Below are 24,354 nucleotides of genomic sequence, written 5' to 3' on the forward strand. Positions count from 1 at the left end.
CGAGGTGACTTCAGCCGGTACCTTCCTGGTACCCACACGATCGCTGGCTAGCGGTTGAGAACTGAGTCCCCTCTGCTTTCAGGTTTTCTTCATCACCGATCCAGGCTTGGATCTCTCTGAACATCAGCACTGGTCGCCTGCCAGCAACTTCTTCTTTCAGGCTCCTGAGACTACAACGAGGACGCCCGACATCTTGCTGAACCCCACGCAGCCGCAGCCTCTGGGCTAGGTAACTCGAGCATCTCGGTGCTCCATCGTAGGTTCACTCTACAAGTGTCCAGTTCCTTTTTCGTTTAGTCCCACTGATCGGATTCCTCCGGAATCAGTAACTTTAAACTTTCTAACCTCTCCCATTCCACTTGCAGTGTAAATGGTTTCGTGCCCTTCGGGCATTCGTGTAAATTGTGCAACCAGAAGTATTTTCATAAGAGTTTTGTAGTGTGCTTAGCTCCCTGACTCATAAAGAGCCAGGGTAGTCTTGTTATAAATAAATATCCTTTATTTTCATAACAACTTGTGTGGTGTCCTTTCACTTGGTGTTCAAGGGGTATATGTGATGGTAAACAGCTGGCTTAACACGCCCTCTAGAGTTTAGCCTGAAGACTGCTCTTGTCCACCCTACTAGGATAGCTGGTCTATAAGGTTGACTTACAACCAATCATCAAAAGGGTCGTTTGGAATGATACACAGTGATCACTAGAATAGTGAGCACTACATATCAGGCCAACTTCTCACACTTGGTCCAAGCCCTCCACAGTTCCTCCTGTGGATCGGAACGTGGCCCGGCGCCACCGCCCTGCTCCGTGCGACCCCAGTTTCCTGTCCCAACACCCCACCCCCGAGAGTCTGGTTATCCAGGCCTCAACTTCCCAATCCTCCTTCCCGTCCGCTCCTCCGGATCGGGAATCCAAGAGGCTGGAACAGTTCGGAAAGAAGCTGTTCTCTTCCCTGAGTTTGGGCCTGCGGTCTTTGAACACCGCTTGCCTCTTGGACCGTTTCTCCCACTCTCTGTGGGATACGGTGGAGGACGTGCTGCCCCTGTGTCCGGAGGAGGCCCGGACATGTCTCTCCCAGGCGCTTTCTGACGGAGCACGATATGCCAAACGGGTGTGGACTAGACACCACGGACTCGCTGCGTAGGGCGAGTTCCACCACGGTGGCGCTCCGGCGCCACGCCTGGCTGCGGTCCACGTCTTTCTCGGGGGATGTCCAGAGTACCCTCATGGATATGCCCTTTGATGGCACTCACCTTTTTGGTGCGAAGGCGGTTAGTGCGCTGGCTCGTTTTAAGGACTCCCGAGCACGGCCAAGTCCTTGGGTCTCTCGGCCCGCGGCCGCAAACTTCCGCCTTTCGCCCCTTTCGTGGCCAAGGAAGGGGCGCCTCCTCACGTCCGCCTAGCCACCGGCCGCAGAACCAACCTGCACGTGGTCGCGGATGTGGATTCCGCCGTGGCGGTACTGGAGGACAACGTGCCGGTCAGTCCACATCCACCCCGACAGCATCCGCCTCAAAGCCCTCCTAGTCCGAGCTTTCAGGCCCATTCCACGCCAGTGGGCGGCAGAGTTCGCCATCACCTGCTCCACTGGCGATCCATCATATCGGACAGGTGGGTGCTGCAAATCGTCCAAAGGGGCTACTCCCTCCCCTTCGAGACGACCCCTCCAGCCATGCCACCGCAGTGCCACCGTATGTCGGAGGATCACTTGAATCTTCTGCGGGAGGAAGTTACGGCCCTCTTGGCCAAAGAGGCCGTCAAGCGCGTTCCTGGTCCAGAAGTAGGCCGTGGTTGCTAATCCCACTACTTTCTGGTTCCGAAGAAGGGCAAAGGGGGCCTACGCCCTATCTTGGACCTCAGGAGCGTCAATGCCTTTCTCCGGAAGGAACGGTTCAAGATGCTCACTTTAGCTCAGGTTCTAGCTGCCCTCGACCCTGGAGACTGGATGGTAGCGTTGGACTTGCAGGACGCCTATTTTCACATCCCTGCCCTGCCGGCCCACCGGCGTTACCTGCGGTTCACGGTGGGTCAGGAACACTTTCAGTTCACCATGCTCCCCTTCGGCCTCACCAGTGCCCCTCGGGTGTTCACGAAAGTGATGGCGGTGGTCGCAGCTCATCTGCGCAGATTGGGGGTTCCAGTCTTTCCCTATCTCGACGACTGGCTGTTGAAGGCGGGCTCGCGCCAGCAAGTCGTCTCCCACCTCCAGACTACGGCCGACCTCCTGCATTTGCTGGGGTTCTCCATCAATGTGCCGAAGTCACACCTGAGACCCTCCCAGAAGCTCCTCTTCATCGGAGCGGTTCTCGATTCGGCGCAGTTCCGGGCCTATCCTCCGTAACAGCGGGTCCGGGATATTCAGGCTCTGATTCCCATCTTTCGGCCTCTATCCTGGGTTTCAGTCAGGTTGGTGCTGCGGCTTCTGGGGCTGATGGCCTCCTGCATCCTGTTGGTGCATTACGCCAGGTGGCGAATGCGGGCTCTGTAGTGGGACCTGAAGTTTCAGTGGGCCCAGCATCGAGGCAACCTGTCCGACCATGTCTTGATCTCGGAGGGCACTGCGAAACAGTTGCAGTGGTGGCTCACGGACCGCGATTGGGTCAGGGGCAGATGCCTCTCCCTACCCCAACCGGAGCACGTAGTAGTGACGGACGCGTCTCTCCTGGGATTGGGGGGCCATATGGGAGAGGCGGAGATCAGAGGCCTCTGGTCTCCAGCGGAGTCTCAACTCCATATCAACTTGTTGGAGCTGAGAGCGATCCGGCTTGCACTGAAAGCCTTCCTTCCCTCTGTCCGGGGAAGTGTCGTGCAGGTGTTCACGGACAACACCACCGCCATGTGGTATTGCTACTAACAGGGCGGGGTGGAGTCGTGGACCCTTTGTCAGGAGGCTCTGCGCCTCTGGACATGGCTGGAACACCATGGCATCATCCTGGTGGTTCAACATCTGGTGGGCTCTCTGAACGCCAGAGCAGACGAACTCAGCCGCCGGTGCATGATGGATCACGAATGGCGTCTGAACTCGGACGTGGCGCAAGGTCTCTTTCTGCAGTGGGGAGAGCCTTGGTTAGATCTATTCGCCACCGAAGAGAACGCGCAATGTCAGCTGTTCTGCGCGTTGGAATTTCCAAGGCGGCACTCGCTCGGAGACGCTTTTCGACGCGAGTGGAGTTGCGGTCTGTTGCACACCTTTCCGCCTATACCACTTCTGCCCAGAGTGCTGAAGAAGATCAGGCGCGACTGGGCCCAAGTCATCTTAGTGGCTCCGGATTGGGCACGAAGGTACTGGTATTACGAGCTACTCAGTATGTCAATCGATCCTCCGGTATGACTGCCTCTTCAGGAGGACCTTCTGTCGCAGCAGCAGGGGACGGTCCTCCACCCGAACCTGTCCAGTCTCCACCTCCATGCGTGGAGATTGAGCGGCGACAGTTGATGCCATTTGACTTGCCTCCTGAAGTCTGTGACGTCATTCTGGCAGCCAGGCGTCCCTCCACAAAATCGGTATACGCCTGCAGGTGGAACAAATTTGTGGCATGGTGCACAGCAAAAGCTGTGAATCCCCTTTCCGCCCCTCTTTCTGAGGTTCTACTCTTTCTTCTTTCTTTGGCCCAGCAGGGCTCTGCTCTGGGCACCTTGAAAGGTTATCTTACTGCAATCTCTGCTTTCTTACGGCTTCCTGATCAGCCTTCTCTTTTCAAATCCCCGGTTGTTTTGCGCATTACTCACATGTTTCCTCCTGTCCCCTTCGTAATGCCTCAGTGGGATTTGAATCTTGTCTTGACCTTTCTGATGTACGCTCCCTTTGAGCCTCTTCACAATTGTCCCCTTCGTCTTCTGACTCTAAAGACTGCTTTCCTGGCAGCTATCACCTCGGCTAGACTGGTGAGTGAGCTCCAGGCTCTGTCATCTAAGCCTCCCTTTCTTTCTGTTCATCCGGACAAGGTTGTCCTCCGCACTCATCCTTCTTTTCTTCCAAAAGTGGTGACCCCCTTTCACATCGGGCAATCTGTCACATTGCCCACCTTCTTTCCGCCTCCGCATCCTTCGAAAGAGGAAGAGAGGCTCCACCGTCTGGACCACAAATGTGCGCTGTCCTTTTATTTGGACCGCACCAGACCTCCTGTTGGGCTGAGAGCCCATTCCACCCGGGCCACAGCGGCGACTACTGCCCTGGGACGGGGAGTTCCCTTGCAGGACATCTGTCAGGCAGCGACGTGGGCCTCACTGCACACGTTCGCCAAGCACTATTGCCTGGACAGCCAAGTCCGGAGAGATGGCTTCTTTGGCCGTTCTGTTCTCCAGGACTTTCTGGTGTGATCTTGGTTCGCAGACCCACCACCGGGTTTGGTATTGCTGAAGTATCTATTCTAAGGTGAGGAATCTAACTAATGTGTTTCTTTCAGATGAACAAGTTACTTACCTTCGGTAACGATGTATCTGTAAGAAACATTAGTTAGTTAGATTCCTCACCGACCCACCCATCCTCCCCGCTCTGCGAACCCACATCTAGGGTTAAGGTCATCCTGTTCAGGGCCCTAGACTTTTTGGCACCAGTGTTGGTCTCTTGCATGGCACTGCGTTCCTGGCGCGGAAAGCTATGTACAAGAACTGACGTCAGCGAGCGAGGGCGGCGTCTAAGTACTCCGACGTCATTCCGGCGCACGACGCCAACGACGGACGCGGAGCCGCAGACGACGCCTAGCGACGCGCAAGTGGTATTGCTACAAAAATCTTTCCGGATCCAGCCTGACGCCTGGGGATATTCTAAGGTGAGGAATCTAACTAACTAATGTTCCTTACAGATACATAGTTACCGAAGGTAAGTAACTTGTTCATCTGCTATAGTTTAAAGGGTTGTGTAGAATATGCGTGGGCAAAACAGGAGTAATGAAATTTACATGAAATAACTTAGATAACATCATTACACCACATTTCATAATTTTGAAGAGAGATTTTAACACAAAATTTACTATTAAGATAATTTTTTAATGCAAGCAGCATTTCAGGTAGATATTTTTACACAAGTGGACCATTCAGGTTAGTTTTGAGTTCGAAACGACACATCCCAACACAAGTGGCAGTCTTTCGAACAGGAGCAACCAGAAATTAACTAAAAAGTAAATCTTTACGATGAGTTTTTACCCGAGTGGACCGCTTGGTTAATTATTTTAGTACTAGATGAATTTAGCGAATTAAGCCTAATTTAATGTAATTCTGTTGTAATTTCATATCATTATGCTTCAGTAAATTACGCGCTTTACACCCACCTCTAGTGTAGAACTCTGTGATAGTGATTTTGTCACACTATTGAAAGAAATTATTGAGGCGATGACTAGTCACTCAGTTGTTAAATGTTTATTAGGGTTTTGATAATGCACATGCAATTTGCCGTAGGTATTTGGACTACTGTTAGCACGGCTAATTGGTTGGAGGTTCTTGTTCTTTGTTGCAGACTGCAGTATTGCTATCATGACATGAATTGAGCTAAATAAATGCTTTCAATTGTTGGCAAGTGTTACCTTCTGCTTGTGTGTTCACAGGTTCCACGTGCTATCAAATTGCAGTCCGAGATATGAAGATGTTCTTCCCAGAAGGACTCTGTTGTGCTCAGTCTCCAGTACTAGAGGAAGAAAAGGTAAGAAGACAATTTTGTTATAAACATCTTGCTTTTTGTAGGCATATTATTCCTGTGCTTTAAACATTAGTTTTCTTGTTTAATCACTGGTCATGCCAAGAAGTGGCGAAGATAGCTGACACTTCCATGCTGCTTCAAGCATGGAGCTAACCGTTGATGGATTGCTGCTACACTCAGTTACTCAATTTGCTGCACCTGTCCAGTTAAGACATTCAATATTCCTTTGGCTCTGTCCAGAGACTGCCAGCAGCAGCGGTCTATCCACTGTCACAGACTGCTCCCTGAACTGCAGCCGCCAGTGTTATGAAAATTCATTCTTCCTACCGTGATTCTTTCTTGCCTCCAGCATTGGTTAGATAGGTGGCACTTGGGTGCTGCTGTGATTTTGGTAGGATTTAGGTAGCTCAATCTATAGTACTTTTTGATTGCTCTCAAAAGGGCTCAAAATCTTTGGCTGATCTTTCTCTGATCTTGAACAGGGGCTTAGGCAGTGTTCAAAGTGTGTGGCACACTCTGATAGCACCCAGTAGGAGTGACAAGTCAAAGAAAAAAGACTCCTTATATTGCTCCCTTGTGATGCTAGAGAGAGGGATGGTGCAATTGCCTAGGATGATATCTATCATCATTCTGGTTTGCTGGCCATTGTTATTTAAGCTCATCTTTGCTGCTTGGTGTCAAGGGCTGGATGCTGAGTAGGTCTACTGAGTCCCCTTCTTGACTGTCCAAGTAAAATGTGACTTCTCCTAGTAGTCACAAAGCCACCATGCACAGAATAGTCTGGCACATGCATCAACGTAGGCTTTTGCGATTCCTTAATTGCGATTATTAAGGAATCGCAATTAAGGAATTGCAAAAGCCTATGCATGTAGGAATCGCTAAAGAAATAGCGATTCCTACACATTCCTTAATTGCGACTCGCAAATTGTGAGTCGCAATTAAGGAATGCCGTCCTATTAATTCCTATGGGCTTCTAGGCCCATAGGAATGAATTGGAGATTGCATGAGCAATTTGCGAGAACCAGTAGGTACTCGCAAATTGCTGATGCATCCCAAATGCAAAAATACTGGTCGCAAAGGGGCAGATTCTGAGAATCTGCCCGTTTGCGACCGGTTTTTCCTTTGATGCATGTGCCTGAGTATTCATTAAAAGTGTCAAGTGTCTCCTTAAGAGGGTCCAGGTGAGAAGCAAAATTCTTATCCACATCATATCTACAACAGAGGAGGACCTTTGATGAGCAAATTCCTCACGCACATCAACTCCTCCATCGATTCTGCTACCTTCCCCAAAGACTGGAAACATGCTGCATGTCCGGCTTTCCTCAAGAAACCTCCAGCAGACACCAACAAGATGAACAACTTCTGCCCCATCTCTCAACTACCACACCCAGCAAACGTGATAGAGAAGGCAATCAACTCACCAAACACCTGGAACTCCATAACCTTCTTAACCACACTGAATCCAGCAACCATAGCACAGAGACAGCACTCATCGCCGCCACAGTCAAGACCTACACCTTAGTGGACTGAGGAGAAACAGCCGCCCTCATACTACTCTCTGCTGCGTTCAGCGCCCTGTCACACTCCAGCCTCTTCAAACGACTACACATAAAAGCATCCATGGTACAGTCCTCAAATGGATCTGGTCCTTCCTCACAGGGAGAACACAGAGTCAGACTCCCACCGTCCACATCAGAGCTCACGGACTTGATCTGCGGAGTCATTCAATGATCATCTTTCAGTCTTACCCTGTTCAAATTTTACATAACACCACTCGCCGAAGTCAGCAGAGCTCATGGCATCTCCATCATCTCCTATGCTGATGACACCCAGCTCATCCTCTCAATGTCTGGCAAGTTCTCCACGACCAGAATCATCTTCACCAAATGCATGATCTACGTAGCAGGATGGATGAAAAGCAACTACCTGAAATCTTGGATAAGACGGAAGTGCTGACCTTCAGGAAGAAACACTCCCCCTGGGGCTCCACCTTGTGGCCGCCAGAGCTTGGCTCAACACCAGTACCCACTAACCATGCAAGAAACCTGGGAATCATCTTAGATGACAAACTCTGGGAATCATCTTAGACAACAAACTCACATTGGCTCCCAGGGGAACGCAATCAGCTCCTCCGGGTTCTTCAGACTAGGCATCCTCAGAAAAATCTTCAAAAGGATCCTCAAGAGCACCAAGCGTACCTTCACTCAAGCCCTAGTCAATAGCATACTAGACTACAGCAATGCACTCTATGCTGGAATCTCCAACCACTGACTTTAGACCATCAAGAACACCGCATCCGGACTCATCCTGGGCCTCCCACTTCGCACACACATCAAGCCTCACCTCTGAAAATGCCACTGGTTGCTGATACAAAAACTCTACCAATTCAAACTCCTCACACATTCATACAAGGCACTGCACAACACAAGACTGGCTTCACTTCCACCAACCCACCAGACACCTGCACTCAGCCTCACTCTCTCTTGCACATGCCCATCGTATCCACAAAACCAGAATGGGTGGCCTAACCTTCTCCTGCATCGCATCCAAAACATGGAGAAACCTACCTCTACAAATCAGGGCCTCCTCGCTTCTTGAATTCCACTAGAGGCTGAAGACCTGGCTCTTCTACTAACCCCCGGCAGATAACCTATACACCTACTCCACCTGAATGTCCTTTGGGTGATGAGGTGCGCTCTACAAATTCAAATAACATAGCATAACAGCCATAAAAGTGAACAAAACTCCTTGCAATCGTATAGCTCATGATTGAAGACAAAGTGTAGACTTGAAGAAATTATGATGGCAGCAAAACCCTCCTAACATGAGGAAGATGAAAAGAGCTAAGGGAGAATCCAGGCAAAGAAATCCAAATCAATCTGCAGAAAGCAAAATTCTGCTGCAAAATATTTTCAAAGGGGTGATGAACACACTTCCTCTCTGATATAATAAAAAGAAACAAAGGTTACAGGGATGTTATAGGTGGGGTCAGAATTTACTCATACAGAACCAGAGAAATTCAGCTGTTATAGTTAGCTGAGTTAACTATGACTCACGCCCCTGCAGTGCACTGCTTATGACCTCACATATTACATCACTCATGACATGGTCAGTGACATCACTAATAACGTCGGTGATGACATCATCCAGTGACTGTAAGTGTTTTTAAAAAGTTTATGAGTGTTAAATATATATACCTATGTGTATTGGTGAATCAGTGGGTGTATGATTGGCTGTATGGATGACTGAGTGCGTGCGTGTGTGCATGACTGACTGTATAAGTGAGTGATTAAGCTTCTCAGTGAATGTATAGGTGAGTGACTGGTTGTATGAATGCATGTATCTGTCTGTCAGTTGCTATCTAAGTGGGTGTATGAGTGTGTTAGTTGATACATGAATGGCTATATGGGTGATTGATTGGTTGTCTGACTGTCTGAATGAGTGAGTGGGTGAGTCAGTGGCTGTATGGGTAGTGAGTGCATGTGTGAGAAGCTGTATGGGTGAGTGTCTGTATGGCTGTGTCAGTGATTGAGTGCTTGTCCGCCCTGTATGGGTGAGTAACTGGGTATGTGAAAGGCAGTTAGGTGAGTGGCTGGGTACATGAGTGCATTTTTCTGGCAGTGACTGTATAGGTGAGTGACTATGTGTTACTATTTGTATGAGTAAGTAAGCGGTTGTGTGTGTAGCTTTTTGGATGAGTAAGTGGCTGTGTGATTGACTGCATGGGTGAGTGTCTAGGTGTGTGAGTAGTTCATGGGTGACTCACTCAGTGTGTGAGTGTTTGTATGGGTATATGAGTGGATATGTCAATGGATGTATTAGTGAGTGAGTGGGTGTATGAGTGGCTGTATGTGTGAGCAAGTGAATGTGTGTTTAGGTAAATGAATCATTGAATGGGTGTGTGAGTACTGGTATGGCTCTGAGAATGGGTTTGTGAATGGTTGTGTGGGAGAGGCAGTGGGTGAATAAAAGATTCTATAGGGGTGTGAATGGGTGCGTCAGAGATGTTGTTGATGATGTCTTCACTGATGTCATCAGTGATTTCACTTGAGATGTCATCAGTGATGTCATCAGTAATGTCACTGACCATGTCATGACTGATGTACTATGTGAGGTCATAAGCAGTCCATTGCGAGGGTGCGAGTCATAGTTAACTCAGCTAAGTATAACAGCTGAATTTCTCTGGTTTTGTATGAGTGAAATCTGACTCTAACTATAACGTCCCTGTAAACCTTGTTTTTTGGGGGAATTTCGAAGTTTTTTTTTAAATGCTGATTCCTAACTATAACGTCCCTGTAACCTTTGTTTTTTAGTGAATTTCTAAGGTTATTTAACTAGCAGTCACGTTTGCAGAGTGGTGGAGAAAAGGGGTTGGGCCTCCAACCAGCTCTCAGGAATTCTGCTGCGTAGGACTTCCAGGAGGTACCAGGAGGGCTTCTTGGCCCCCAAGATCCCTCTGGAGCCAAGAGGACTTTATCCCCTAACTAGTAGTGCGCCAGGAGGCACATTTGCTGAGTGGTGGGAAAAGGGGGCATGGCCTCTGACAACTTCTCAGCAATCTTGCTTTGTGGGACTTACTGGAGGTAACAGGAGGGGTAGTTGGCCCCTCGTTTGCTCACGTTACAGGGATATGATAGTTAATAAATAGCATTAAAAACGTAAAAAATCCAGGGACGTTTTAATCTGAAAGAGACACGTTAGTGATAGATTCCTTACCTTAGAATTACCCCCAGGTGTAAGACTAGATTCATAAAGTTTTCGTCAGCAGTACCCCTGCGCATCTGTAGGTGTCGTCGTGCGGCTCCTGGTACGTCGCTGGCGTTGTAGTCGCCAAGATGACGTCGCTGGAGCTACTTAGACTCGCCCACGCGCACTAACGTCAGTTCTTTCTTTTTGCGCCCCAGCAAGCGCAGATCCGGAGAGAGTGGTACCCCCAGTCAATTTTTGACTGTGCTTTTTGGGACTTTTGTCTCTGTTCTTTTGAGTCTCTGACTCCTGGTGTATAGGGATGCCCGGTTTTAAGACTTGCGAGGCTTGTCCCCACATGATGTTGGTGACGGACCCGCACCGCGAGTGTCTCTACTGCCTGGGGCGCGACCACGACTCCTCGTCGTGCCCCGACTGCTGGGCCATGGCTCCGAAAACTTTGCGGGAGCGGTCCCGATAGTTGCTTGAGGCCCGGGAGTTGGCTCTGTGCCGTTCAAGGTCCCGTGCCCGTGGGAGGTCAAGGGACCGGTGACGGAGCCGCCACCATCGTTCGACCAAGTCTTCGCACTCGGGGTCAGGTAAGACAAAGCACAAGAAGTCGAAGAAGTGGCGTTGCTCTTCGCCTTCCCATAGCCTGTCGCGCGACATGGCTAGGGTGCGGGTGGTTCCACCCCAACGGCTCCGGAGGAGCCTAGGCAGTTGCCGATGGCCTACCTGCCTTTCCTGGGTCCGTCGGCGACTCCGGCCCAGCTGCAGGAATTACTGTTTGCTATGGCCTGCCTTTTTGGCCAGTCAGGCCCTGCCGGCGTGCCTTCGGGCCCCGCGGACCCGACCAGGGGTCCTCACCTTCCTTCGTCGCCAGATCCGGCGACGGCACCGACCTCAGCGCTGCAAGACCCCCGTGGATCCATGCCTGGATCACAGCCGATGCCAGTTGGCCTCATACGACCTCCACCGACATCGACGCCTATGGCGCCACCAGCCTGCCAACGCCGCTCCCGGCTTCCACCCCGACGTGGACATGGTGCCGTAAAGGTGTCGACCGATGCCAATTCCGACGCCGATAGGGAATTTCTATCCCTTTCTCCACCCACCTCCTTTCCCACCTGCTCCACAGGTTACAGAGGACGAGGAGGACATAGAAGGGTCTGAGGACCCTCTCGCAGCCCAATGCGAGTTAGAGCCGGACTGGGAAGAGGATTTGGAGGACGCAGGTGGACTGGATTTTTCTCCAAAACCTGGCGCACTGTCTCCTTCTACCTTGGCTACGGAGGAGGGTGGTACTTATTCAGAGATGTTGAGTAGGGCAGCCGAGGCTCTCCACCTCGAGCTCCCTACAGTGGCTGTCAGGACGAACCTCCTGACAGAAGTGCTTCAGCCAGTGTCTTTCTCTGCGGAGCCGCTGCTGCCCTTCAATGATACACTTTCGGACGTTCTTTTGGGCACCTGGTCCAGGCCCAACACAGTTGCTCCTGTGGATAGGAATGTGGCCCGACGCCATCGCCTGGCCCCGGGCGACCCCATTTTCCTCTCGCAACACCCTACCCCTGAGAGCTTGGTTGTCCAAGCCTCTGCGCCCCTGTAGTATTGTGGAGGGTGTTGGCATCCCTCCCATTGAGGTAGCCATAGATTAGGTTATTTCTATAACACACTTTATTGCAGATAAAGGTTACGGGGATACACAGTTCGCCAGACTTAAGGAATTGTAGCACCACTGTCCCACTTCATACAGATCTGTCTTCTCCTAGTCTTCCTGGGTGGGATTCGCTTCTCCCGGTGGGTTGTTTGTGGCGTCAAGGAGAGGTAAAAAAAAACGGGAAAAAAACCACAAGGATTGGGTTGATGGCCTGTGAAGTCAAACAGAAACAAAGGGGGGGGGGGGGTTTGTGCAAGCCTTCACCCGTGTCCTGACTGTGAGGTGCCTAGGGTGAGAGAGCCAAGTGAATGTGTTAAGTGCCACTCTTTAATCCTGGCTACCAGCCCTTAAAAGAAAAGAAACGTGCTAATGGCACTTGCCTGTAACCACGACCCTCTGGGGTCATGGTGAAGGGAGATCCAGCCTCCTCACTCGCCTCTGGAGTACTGGTCTTAGTCGCAGTGTTCTGAGAGCGCCCTTCCGGACAGCTGGTGGTTTCCTCCTCCTCCCACTCTCCTGGGGCCGATTGCTCCCCGACGCCGCTGTTCTTCACCTCGTTGCTTCATCTTTTCTCTGCCCCGCTGCTCCCTCCATTTTCTGCTTCGCTTCTTCCTCCTTCTTCCGACTCTATTCGCCGAACGCCCGAGTCTTTTTCCAGTGTTTCTTCATCCTCCCCCTCGCCAGCCGCGTCCTCGTTGGGGTGTGCGTCAGCGACTAGAACACTGCCCTCACTTCCGGTTTGGCCGAGCGCTGCCGCCATCTTGAAAGTCCCGGGTGTGGCGGTGACTTCCTCACAGTCCCCCAGCACATTCCCTTCTGCACCTCCGGACAGGGAATCCAAGAAACTGGAGAACTTTGGGAAGAATATTTTCTCTTCCGCCAGTTCAGGGTTGTGGTCTGTGAACACCGCATGCCTCTTGGGCCATTATTTCCACTCTGTGTGGGATACGGTTGTGCAGGTGCTGCCTCAGTGTCCGTAAGAGGCCCGGACTGTGCTCTCCCAGGCTATTGCTGAAGGAAGAGATGCAGCCAAGTTCACGATTGTTTGTGGCCTTCACATCTCCGACTCGCTAGGCAGAGCAATTTCCACGACAGTGGCGCTAAGCCGTCACGCCTGGCTGAGAACAACTGGCTTTTCTGGGAATGTTCAAAATACTTTTTAATTTTATTGGGGAGGGGGGCTGCGTGGCCCCTCTCCCAGGCCACTTCTGGCCCTGGGGACCCGATCCCCAAGAGGCTTTGCACTCTGGATGACTGCCCCTGCTGCATACTTTGGAACTACAGTCCATAAAGACTTTGCCTTGCTTTTAAAAGTGCAGGAGTGGACTCCCTGAAAGCAACAAGTTAAAAGAGCCTCTACCTGCATCATCCCCTCAAGAAGAAACCAGCTGACCACTTTCAGTTGGACGTTAATGGATTCGGCCAGGTAAATTGTGGGAGATGTGGTCCCAACGTCCCAAGGAGCAGTACAGAGATTCTGAACCGAGGATTGGTGTTGTGGACACTCACTTTGGAACCCCAAAAGAACCTCCTGGAAGAAGTTCCAGAAGTTTGGAGACCTTTGGCGAATTTTTGGTAGGTTGACTGACCCGTCATCTTGAGTCAAGCCACTGACATCGAACTGCAACCTCACCTGGATTTCAAGTTTGTCCTGCTGAAGGCTCTGAAGCGCATGACTTCCGGGAGTTCACAGAGGCCTTGTGCTGCACCAAGTGGCTGCCGTTGACTCGAAACCCGGCCTGGCAAGGTACCTCGATCAACTCCAGAAAACAACTAAGTCAGAAGGTAAAAACTTGACTGGGCTCTACCACACAGTGTATCCGATCCGTGCTCCATCGCGGTCAGCCTCAAACTTTTACTTTGTCCTTGTCAAGCATGACCAGATGACCCAAATTGGTGCTTTTTGTTTTTAGGCACTATAAATATTTAATCTTTGAAAATTCATATCTCCGGTTCCCTCTATTGGATTTCTATCTTTTTGGTATCATTTTAATCATAACAATATTGCCTATTGTTATAAAGTGGTGTTAGGTTTTTATTGTGTGTTGTGTCTAACTTATTTAATGTATTGGTGTTTTTAAATGCGTCACACACCTGTCTCCTAAATTAAGCCTGTCTGCTAATAGCCAGCTACCAAAGGGCTGAGCAAGGGAATACTTTGTTGAGACCTTGACTGGGCCTTATATTTTGATTGTGGCCTTATTAATAGTGGTAAGTACCTACTTACCCCTACTAATTAACCACATTCCAACAGATGGGAAGAATGAAGAAACATCAAGTTAGAAATAGATTTAACAAAGGATAGTTTATATCTCCTCACCAATCTTTACCTTTTTAATCCTCCCAGGCGCAAGACTTGATCCAGCATTTCTTTCTGCAATAGCTCCTGTGCTGTGACATCTCAGATGAGCACTAGACTATACATAGTTACAAAACACATGAAAGACAAGTGAAAAGTAGCCGGCAATTTTGGTTCCTCTGATAAGGCTACAGGTTATTGTAAAAATGTGACTTATATGATGGGAAATGTTGGAGATGTCCTAATCCATTTGCAGATTATTTGTGCATGTTTTGTTACTATCCAGCACTATCAGACTGATAGAAAGAACACAATACCAAGATAAACCCTTATTCTTACCAGTGATTGGACATTCTCTGCAAAATAATTTATTTTCAATGACAGCGTAAAATGATCCGTATGGTGGAAAAGTAAATAACTGTGGATACAATGTAGTCTATTGTTGGCAAAAAGATTTAACTGTGACACCGAGAGTCCTCAAATATACTGCAGATTGACACATGACTAGAAGACATGGCTCACTTGTCTATTACTTAGCCCAAATGTAAAATGTACTGCTTAAATACAGAGATGTATTCAATCTAATAACCACAAGAGATCTTAGATAAAAGTGTATTCTCCAGTATTGGATCTTTCTTAGATTCACATACTTGAATCATTCCCCATTGTCAAAGTGGGAGTCCCTGGGACTCCCATCTCGACAACAGAGAATGATTCAAGCATGTGAATCTATGAAAGATTATAATACTGGAGAACTACTTTTACAGGTAAGTAACTTATTTTCTTACTCCAGTATTGGAACTTCCATAGATTCACATGCTTGAATCATTCCCTGTTGTCGAGATGGGAGTCCTTGGGACTCCCAGTCCGACAACGGCGAATGATTCAAGCAGGTGAATCTAGTAAAATATACCAATACTGGAGAACTGCACTTACAGGTAAGTAGCTTATTTTCTTATCTAACAATGACAGTTACAAGCTCCCTATTTCTTGATTACATTGTATTATAAGTACAATGTACGTGTTGTTAATCTATGCTAACGTTATTTGTTTTGCAAAATTTGAAGAAGTACTAGAAGTAGTTACTTACCTTTACCGTCCATACTGTTTCACTATGTTTTAATGTTATTGTTATCACTTATGATATTGGTAGTATACATTTTTAGATTTTTAAATCACCAAATGTATTATCCTTAACAATATAAAGAAACCTTTTAAAAAAGAAAAAGAACAAAGGGAGCCTTAGGATGCTAAAAAGGAAATGGGAATGGATAGCTTGCAAGAGAAAAGCAAAAGATCATAGTATATTGCAGTGCCACAGTGTATGTGGATCCCTCCTCTGACAGCATTTGCGCTCCCATACAACATGCTGTTAACACTACATGTTGGACAGCAGCCTCAGATGTCATGCTTGGGTTGGTAAAATAACAGTAAAGACATTTTTAATTTGGCTCCTGGAGTTGCCATGTTACCATCCTCCTGATCTGAGGTTTTAGGTACTCTGTCATCTTGTTACGGTTCTGAAGGAAAGAAATTAGGCTAAAAGTGTGAGTATTTGGTTGGCTTTTGAACCTTTGGACTTTTAATCTGAACCTCCACCTCGCCCCCCTTTATCAGCTGTGCACCTGCCTGCCTCCTCTCATATGCTGGTATAGTTGAGAGAAAACACACTAAGGGAATGAAACCCAACAGACATGTAGGGGCCGAAAACGTCATGAAACCAGGCACGTTGAGAATACACAAACAGGGATCTGTTAATGTTTTATGTTTTTTTTTAATAGTAAATGAATGCTGCTGCATTTCCCTAATATATTACCATAAACATTTTCTTCTTCAAGCACACATGCTTGCAGTTACCCACCCCTCACAGACCATGTAGATAACATTTTCAGAGAATCCTTGAATTGAAAATGTGGGCTACTTTTTTGTTATCCTATTTGTTAATGAGGGTCACTTTTATTTCGTGCCCAGGCCTATTTTCTATCCCAGTCTGACCCTGAATTTGCCACACTTTTTCCCTCCAAACTAATTAAACCTGAACTAAGCATGCTGAGAGAACATGGTAACATCACACACTCACAAATTTAAAGTATCAAAATATTTAGAAATTACTTTTCACACAACTGCTCTCACCACTTTCCAAATATGTAGAAGAATGACTCGGACTGGGAGATCAAATGTTTTTCTCCAGTCAGTTGAAAATGCCAGACCAACCATTAACATTGCAAGAAGTTAGGGAAGCTGTAATTAGCATTGGCAAAGGCGTAACACCCGGATTAGATGGGCTGCCCTTGGAGTTTTATGATTGATTTGCAGCACAACTTTCCTCTGACTCAGTATAAGAAGGTAGGTAGATGGGGTTTTACCAAGATCCACCAGAGAGGTGATTGTGGTGATGCTCCTCACACAAGGCATGGACCTGCTAATGGTAGCAACTTAAAGGCCTTTCTCACTGTAGAATTTAGATGATAAAATACTAGGGAAAGAAATATCAAACCAAATAAAGTGTGTATACTTATGTGGGAGAGGTATGCCTAGACGTAGGTCCCGTGCACACTGTGTCATTAGAACCAAGCTATAGCTGGCTGATGAGCCCAAACTATGGCGAAACCAGTCCGGGTTTACTTGTGTTTCGGTGCCGGGAGGACCTGGCCTGGCAGTTCACTCTGGACTGTTCCCGTTGCAGCAGGGTCAAGACTGATTTGCATATGTTACCAGTGGCTGAGATTAATTCAAACATTCCGTCCATCACTTTTTGTATACTTCATTATGCTTGTTGGGCCACCCATACCAAAACTATTTCTTACCAGGCCGGAGTACTTCACCAAACCTCAGACAATTATTTTATTATGTCAGAAGCCCTGTGATATGAGTTCATGGCTTCAATAGTGGTATTTGATAGAAAAGAGGCATTTTATTTGCTGTGCTGGCCTTATCTATTCATTTTTCACAAAATATTAAGTTACATCAAGTTGCTTTACTTGCACCCCATGGCAAAACTGCATAACATGAAGGATGTTTTCAGCTCACATCAGGAGAGGGACCAGACATAGTTGCCCTTTCTCTCCCATCCTTTTGGGGTTAGTGGAAGTATTGGCCTACCATTTTAGAAGGTATAGTGTAGAGAAACGACTAATGGTTACCAGTGCTCTACTTATTATTCCACTATATGCCGATGACATTTTATTACAAATATCGTTAATGTCAAGAATCAGTTGACAAAAATTATGGAAATGCTGTAGAAGGTAGAGAAGTACCTAGCTTTAAAATAAAATGAGGCAATCTATGCCTTTTCTCACTGCACTGAACAGCAATAACATCCCTGTTAGACGTAGATCTATCACCATTATCCAGGGCTACTTCATATATCTAGAGAGTCAGTTATATCATCTGTAGTCTGAATTCACGGCATGCCATGTAGTCAATATGGAAATCAGTGCCATTCTGGAATAGCTTGTGCCTGTCAGTATTCTCCTGCCTAAAATGGTGATGCTTCTACAGCTGTTCTAGTTTATGTTATTATACCAGTCATTTTGCTCACTATTTTGTCATTTGTAATCCACGTTGACAGGGTTTATATGGAATGAAGGCAGGAACAGACTATTATAACGCAAAATATGCTTGTAATTTAGCCAGGGAAACGTATTGGCTCCAGATTTTGAGCCCTACTATATTGTACCTCTACTGTGATTTGTAACGGCATGAAGTCCTACATGTTAAGCACTGGAGGCACAATACTTATTGGTAATCCAAATAATGCTCTGTGGAGCACTGATTCATAAACACAGAAACAAAATGTTTTATTTTTAAACTACTGATAACACCTAGATACAACTGGTGATCTGGTAGGATCACCTGCAAATCAGTATTTGCCCTGGATTGGCATTTGAAGGGTTTGAGGTGGACACTAGGGGTGCTGTTTGGGTTAGATTTGAATCTTTGGGAAAGCTACTCCTTGCCAGTATGTTGCACTTGGGTCTATTTTAGAACTACAAATTAGTGAGTAGAAACTTTGAGTAGCATCTGTCTAGTTCCGCTAGCCACAGTTCACACAAACGTTATGTTTAAGCCGATTCAGTTCAATGATCTACATCAGACAAACCTTGTGCCAGATAGGCTGTACCAAGTATTCAATGATGATTTGGGCTGCTGCCCTAGTTACCTTGCTCATGATGCACATTATATCCACATGGCTTGAAACTAACCGGCGCCATATCCTTACAAATGTGCATACCTTGGATATATAAAACACAGCCGTTGCTCCTTGATCTCTTCCCCCAAGGTATGCTCATTAAGTCTGTTCCGTCACTCATGCAAATATAGGAGTAGATTTATAGACCTAGCATGTTTACTGGCTAACCAAAAGATAGCCATGGGTTGGAAGACCTCTCATGCTTTCCACCTAGGGGCATAGCGATCTGATGTAATCCGTTGGGCTTCATGTTAAATAGCATTTCTTCACACATCCAACTCTTGTGATTTGTGTCTTGGATAAAAGTTTATTATCTAAACACAATGGGAAGAGGTACTAGATTAATTCACAAAGAAAGCTGATAGGGTACACAAGCAGAGAGGTGCAGACGTAGGACTACATGAAACTTAATCAGTTTAATGCATTTCCAAATGTTAATGTTCTGCCCATATTCCACTGGAGCAGATGAAATTGAGTTCATGAGGTTGGTAGCAGAAGAATTTGTACTCTTTGAAATAAATACCACATCCCTCAAAATGAAATGCTCAGTCAATCTGGCTATCCTGTAAATGGTAAATAAGGAATTGGCTGCCACAAACCGGTGTTTTAGAGACGTTCTGCATCCAGTCATTAAACATTTCATGGAAAGATCTGTAAGACCTTAGGAGTGTTCTATACTGGATTCTGAAACTGATATGAAAAAACCTGCAGGGGCTTCCTAATTACAGTATTTCTTTAGTTTCTGTCTTGATTGAATGCTCCGGTACTGCATAACTTTGTTATGATTAATCTCTCCTTATCCATATCAGACTTGTGTACGATGACACATCTCTACAAATGAGCACAAGGTGATCCAGATGATTGATTCTCTTTTGCTTTTTTGTCTTTGGCAGATCTTCAATATTCGATCAGATCCCCTGGTCAGTCTTGAATTTCACCAGCAGCGTCAAGCAGTGAGACGAAAACTCAGCCGCCAGTTCACGTCCTCAGGCGCAACAGGATCGCTTTGTCTCAGTAAGGAAACTGAAATGTAGTCAATTCTTCTTTCATTAGATTTACTGGGATGGAATGCCAAACAGGCAGCTGATCGAATGACAAAGATCACTATAATGATTGTCACATCTGGGAGTAATGAGAGACAACATTGAATGAAAGGACCCTAGACAAAATCCTTGAAAAACAGTATCACCTACACCATTCAATGTCAGGTTCAAGAGAGGCACTGTATTGGTAATCAGAACCACAAGAGACTCTTCAAAAGACTGCCAGAAGGAATTGATCAGTAGGCTTATCTGACTCAGAACTCAGACTCGCTAGGTAAAAACAATTGGGTGTATTTTGGGCGGAGGACAAAGGTAATGCATACCCAATATGACATAACCCCAAGAGACATCCCCAATCCCTTTGTAATACTTCAATGGTGATAATGTTTTTTGCAAATTGCAACAAGCCAGCAAATTATGGTCCAGGACAAAAAGGGGTGGACATTGTTCCATTGAGAACCTTTGAGGAAACAAGATCAATTGTGCATTTTATACCACAGTTTTTATAAAAGTGGCTGAAAAGCCAGATGTTAACAAGGGGCACTCATTACATATTCCAGTTGTTTCATGAGGTGAAGAGGAAGTCTGACCCCCCACAGAGGCTTTGAGGATATTCTGTCCCTACAAAAGATTTGAGAAATGCTAGGGTGAAAAAATAGTACATTTCCAACCCAATCTCCCAAGAAATTTGCAAAGAAATTAATGTTTGAAGACAGTTAAAGTTTTTGATGTGCAGTTTCAAAGGGCCTCTAATATTCAACATTTCATTCTTGCCTTTTCAATTAATTCAGTCACGTGTATTGACTGAGTACATGGACAGGAAAGGATTAGAAAATATTACATGATCGCACAATCTCCACTGTAGACAGCATAACTGAACCGAGTTTACCCTTTAAAATAGCATATTTGCTACTCATGCCTTATGCAGCAGTATCCATAATGTCATAAAAGCTATATCAATAGTTTATGCAGTGCTTCTAAAATGATTATTAAGAAACAGCCATAGCAACAAGTGTCTTCAAGCATCAAAGAAACAACATTAGGCAAAACTCCATCTTCGACGTAATTATAATTTAAATATTAGCCTTAAATCTATTTTCAAGTGCAGCAATGTTGCCAAAATACATATGCTTCCAAGCTTCGGGAAAATTACACGATTGCTGCAATTAAACTCAATCTTTTCATTCATGATAAATAAATCAAATGAAAAGTTTAGTGTATTTGACTAAAAACACCACTGAATAAGCTGAACACCTAGTAATTTGACACTGCACCTTTAAGGAATTCTAAGGAAGTTTGCTTTTCCGGCTCACCTTAGAAGGATCCTGAGCACTATTGCCTATTTAAGTTTACGTTTTTTATTGAAACAAAAATAGTAATAAATTCAATTTTGATAAAACTTTATTCGACATTTGACACAAATATATCAATCAAGCCACCGTTGATCTTACTTCCTCATCTAATATAGTCACGCGCCCAAACATAGAGACTGTAAACGAGTTTGATTTATACCCTTTTGTTGCCTCAATTTCCTCCCCCATTGTACAACCTGAGAAAACAACTAGGAATAGTGCTGAATATGGGGGAGATAGTAAAGGTCCGGGAGCAAATGGTACCTGTAAAACTCTGTTCTGGAACATAGCAGGCCTGAAAACAAAGGTGTCTAATACTATATGGTATGATTTTGTGAGCAAGTACGTTATCCTTAGCTTACAAGAAACTTGGGTGGAAGGGCCGATACATATTAGCGGGTATAAAACCTTCCACACGCCCGCAGTTCCGTCACCACATGGAAGAGCGAAGGGTGGCCTCTATACCTATATTACAAATTATTTGAACTTAGGTAAAATAGTTTTTAATGTTTCAGATCAGTTTTATCAAATCATCAATTTTTTGTATTGTCTTATTGAATTTTTATAATAATGCTTCACCCGAGCGGATTGAGGGATTAATGGGAAAAGTGAGTAGTGAACTACACAATATACAAAACTGTTCATCGAAAGAGACTTGCTTCATCTGGGGTGGGTATTTTAATTCACCTACATGCCAGTATATGAACAATGGGGTATGCGGCATATCGTATGAAAAGGGTTCTAGTATTCCACACTTCCCACACACACCTTATGGTGACCTCCTAAATGATATTATGTTTACATTTGATTTCTGATGGATACATCTGCCAGTGGATTCCTCACCTTGTGAATATCCCCTGCGCCAGCATTCCACAGAACTTTTTTCTCCAGCTCTCTACGCCGACGTGGACGTCATAATACCTCGGCTCCGCTCGCGACTCCGTATGACGTCACCGGAGCCATAAGAGAGCCACGTCGGCGTGATGACGTCAGTTCCCTTTTTTCCGCGCCGTCGATGCGTAACGGTTTTCCAGCACTCTCCTGCTACTTTGTAGTCTTGTAGTGGGTTACTGTTTCTGGATGAGCTATGTCTTCGACAAGAAAGTCGGGTTTTAAACCTTGTAGGGAATGTGGGGGCCACATGTCCATGACTGACCCCCATGAGAATTGTTTATGGTGCCTTTCGTCGGACCATGATGTGGATGACTGCTCCAGCTGCAGAAAGATGAACCCCAAGGCCCTGAAGGAGAGGGAGGCGAAACTCTTCATGGCCAAGGCGAAGAAGGAAAGAAGAGGTAGGAAGAAGGAGAAATCGAGGCCGGAGTCGTCGACTTCGCACTCTTCGAAGTCGAAGAAACATCATAAGAAGAGGAAGCATAGCTCTCGGCGCCGGTCTTCGAGGAGTAAGGCTTCGAGGTTGCCGTCGCCGTCGCCTCGGCGTCGAAGCAAGGAAGTTATATCTCCATCTCCTTCTCGAATGTCTCCAGAGAGGTCATCTTCGCCGAAGCGAACTCCGGCGCGGTCCTTGGCGCAGTCCCCGGCGCAGTCACCGGCGCCAGTGGAGTCTCCAGCTTCTGACGCCGAACCGGATCAGGAGGAAGAGCCTTCTCCAGGACCAGCTGAGCCTGCCGCGCCAGTTGAGGACACTTCGGCTCCGGTTCCTGGTACTCCTCCACCGGATCCAGGGCCAATCCCATATCCGCAGTTCCCGACTCCGGGTGCAGATTCAACGCATTTCCTCAATGTGATGTATGGGATTTTTCAAAGGGCTGCCTTTCCATCCAGCGCACCATCTGGTCCCGTGGGTCCTATGGCATACACTTTGGGAGTGCCGCAGCATTATGCTCAGGCTCCCTTTATGCCCTTTTTGCTGATGGCTCCTTCGTGGCAGTTTCCGGCGCCGTCTGGTGATCCATCCTGGCTTCGTCTGGATCGGCCTTCTTCGAAGCCTTCCTCGATGCCGTTGCCGACTCCTTCGGCTCCACGCCCGGCTCCACGTTTGGTTCCACCGACTCCGCGTACGGCGCCGCCGACGCCAGTTCCTCTGATCCGTTCTAGAAGAGAGGCCCAGAGGGTTTTGGAAGAGGAGCGTTATAGGGAGGAAGTGGAAGAAGGTGAGGTTGATGGATCTTCTGATGACTTTGAAGGCATTCAGGATGCTAGTGGTCTTGATACTACTCCGGAGTGGGAGCATTCTTCTGCTAGCTCTTCACCACCACAAGAAGTGGCCCCTTATCATTCAGTCATCAAGAAGGCTGCAGAGTTGCTGGACTTACAGTTGCCCTCTGCAGAGTATAAGCCAAACCTCCTAACTGAAGTCCTGCATTCACCATCTTCGATTGTTGAGCCCTTGTTGCCCTTTAATGAGGCTATTTTAGAGCCTGTGATGGATGTTTGACGCAAGCCACTTTCTTCACCTGCAGTCTCCAGACAAGTGGCAAGGAGGTATAGGGTGGCTCCGGGGGATCCAAGCTTTCTTTCTTCCCACCCTTCTCCAGAAAGCCTTGTGGTGCAAGCTTCATGCTTGAAGCATTCTTCAGTCGCCTTCCCTCAAACACCTGCGGATAGGGATTCTAAAAAGACTGATCAGACAACCAAAAAGGTCTTTTCTTCATGAAGCATGGCGCTTAAATCAACCAATGCCACTTGTTTATTGGGGCGTTATGTTCATGCGCTGATGGACTCTATGAAATTATTAGCTCCTAAGCTGCCAGAAGAAGAGAAAGCCTCTTTTATGGAGGTAGTCACGGACACTCAGGCTGCTGCAAGGCAGGTTATTCAGTCGGGCCTAGACACGGCTGATTCTGTGGCTAGAATAATGGGGTCTTCGATAGCCACTAGGAGGCAAGCTTGGCTTTGTTCTTCCGGCTTTTCAGCGGCTTGGTCGACTTGCCTTTGATGGAGAGAAGTTGTTTGGCGAGAAGGCTGATTCCGCCTTGCAAAGGTTTAAAGATAGCAGGGTTACTGCGAAGTCTTTGGGTTTACAGACTCCTGCTAAGGGATTTGGACTCAGGAAATTTAGAGGATTTGGGAGGTCTTCATTTCGTTCCTTCCGGCAACCTCAGCAGCAGCAACAACAGCAGCAGCAGAATCCCCTCTATAAAACAAAGGGGTAGGAGAGGTTCTGGCCGCAACCCATCTTCATCTTCAGCCTCCTCTGCTCCCAATGAAGCTTCAGGGAATCATCCCTAGATCCCCCATCCTAGATCATGTGAGACCGGTGGGGGGATCGGGTGTCCCACTTTTTGCAAGGTTGGAAATCTGTCACGACCGACCTTTGGGTTTTAAACCTTGTGGGGAATGGGTACGCCCTTCCCTTTTGGGAGTTTCCTCCTTGCCAGGGTTTCTGCTCGGAAGACCATCTGCTTCTTCTGCAGAAGGAGGTCCTTGCTTTACTACAAAAAGGTGCGCTAGAGGTGGTTCCGGAGCAGGAAAGGGGTCAGGGATGCTACTCCCGGTATTTCCTGATTCCCAAGAAGGACGGCAGATTGCGT

The 24,354-nt window shown here is 47.0% G+C and overlaps 1 protein-coding gene across 1 annotated transcript in view; it reads left to right on the forward strand.

Moving 5' to 3' along the window:
* Window positions 1–24,354, forward strand: part of DNAAF8 (dynein axonemal assembly factor 8) — an 816,395-nt gene that overhangs the window by 523,218 nt on the left and 268,823 nt on the right. Inside the window, exons 26-27 of the mRNA XM_085628378.1 lie at window positions 5,540–5,634; window positions 19,359–19,479. Of these exons, the coding sequence (XP_085484504.1) occupies window positions 5,540–5,634; window positions 19,359–19,479 (216 nt within the window). The remainder of the gene's footprint in view (window positions 1–5,539; window positions 5,635–19,358; window positions 19,480–24,354) is intronic.

This window comes from Triturus cristatus, chromosome 10 (assembly GCF_964204655.1).
Source record: "Triturus cristatus chromosome 10, aTriCri1.1, whole genome shotgun sequence".
NCBI classification, from domain to species: domain Eukaryota; kingdom Metazoa; phylum Chordata; class Amphibia; order Caudata; family Salamandridae; genus Triturus; species Triturus cristatus.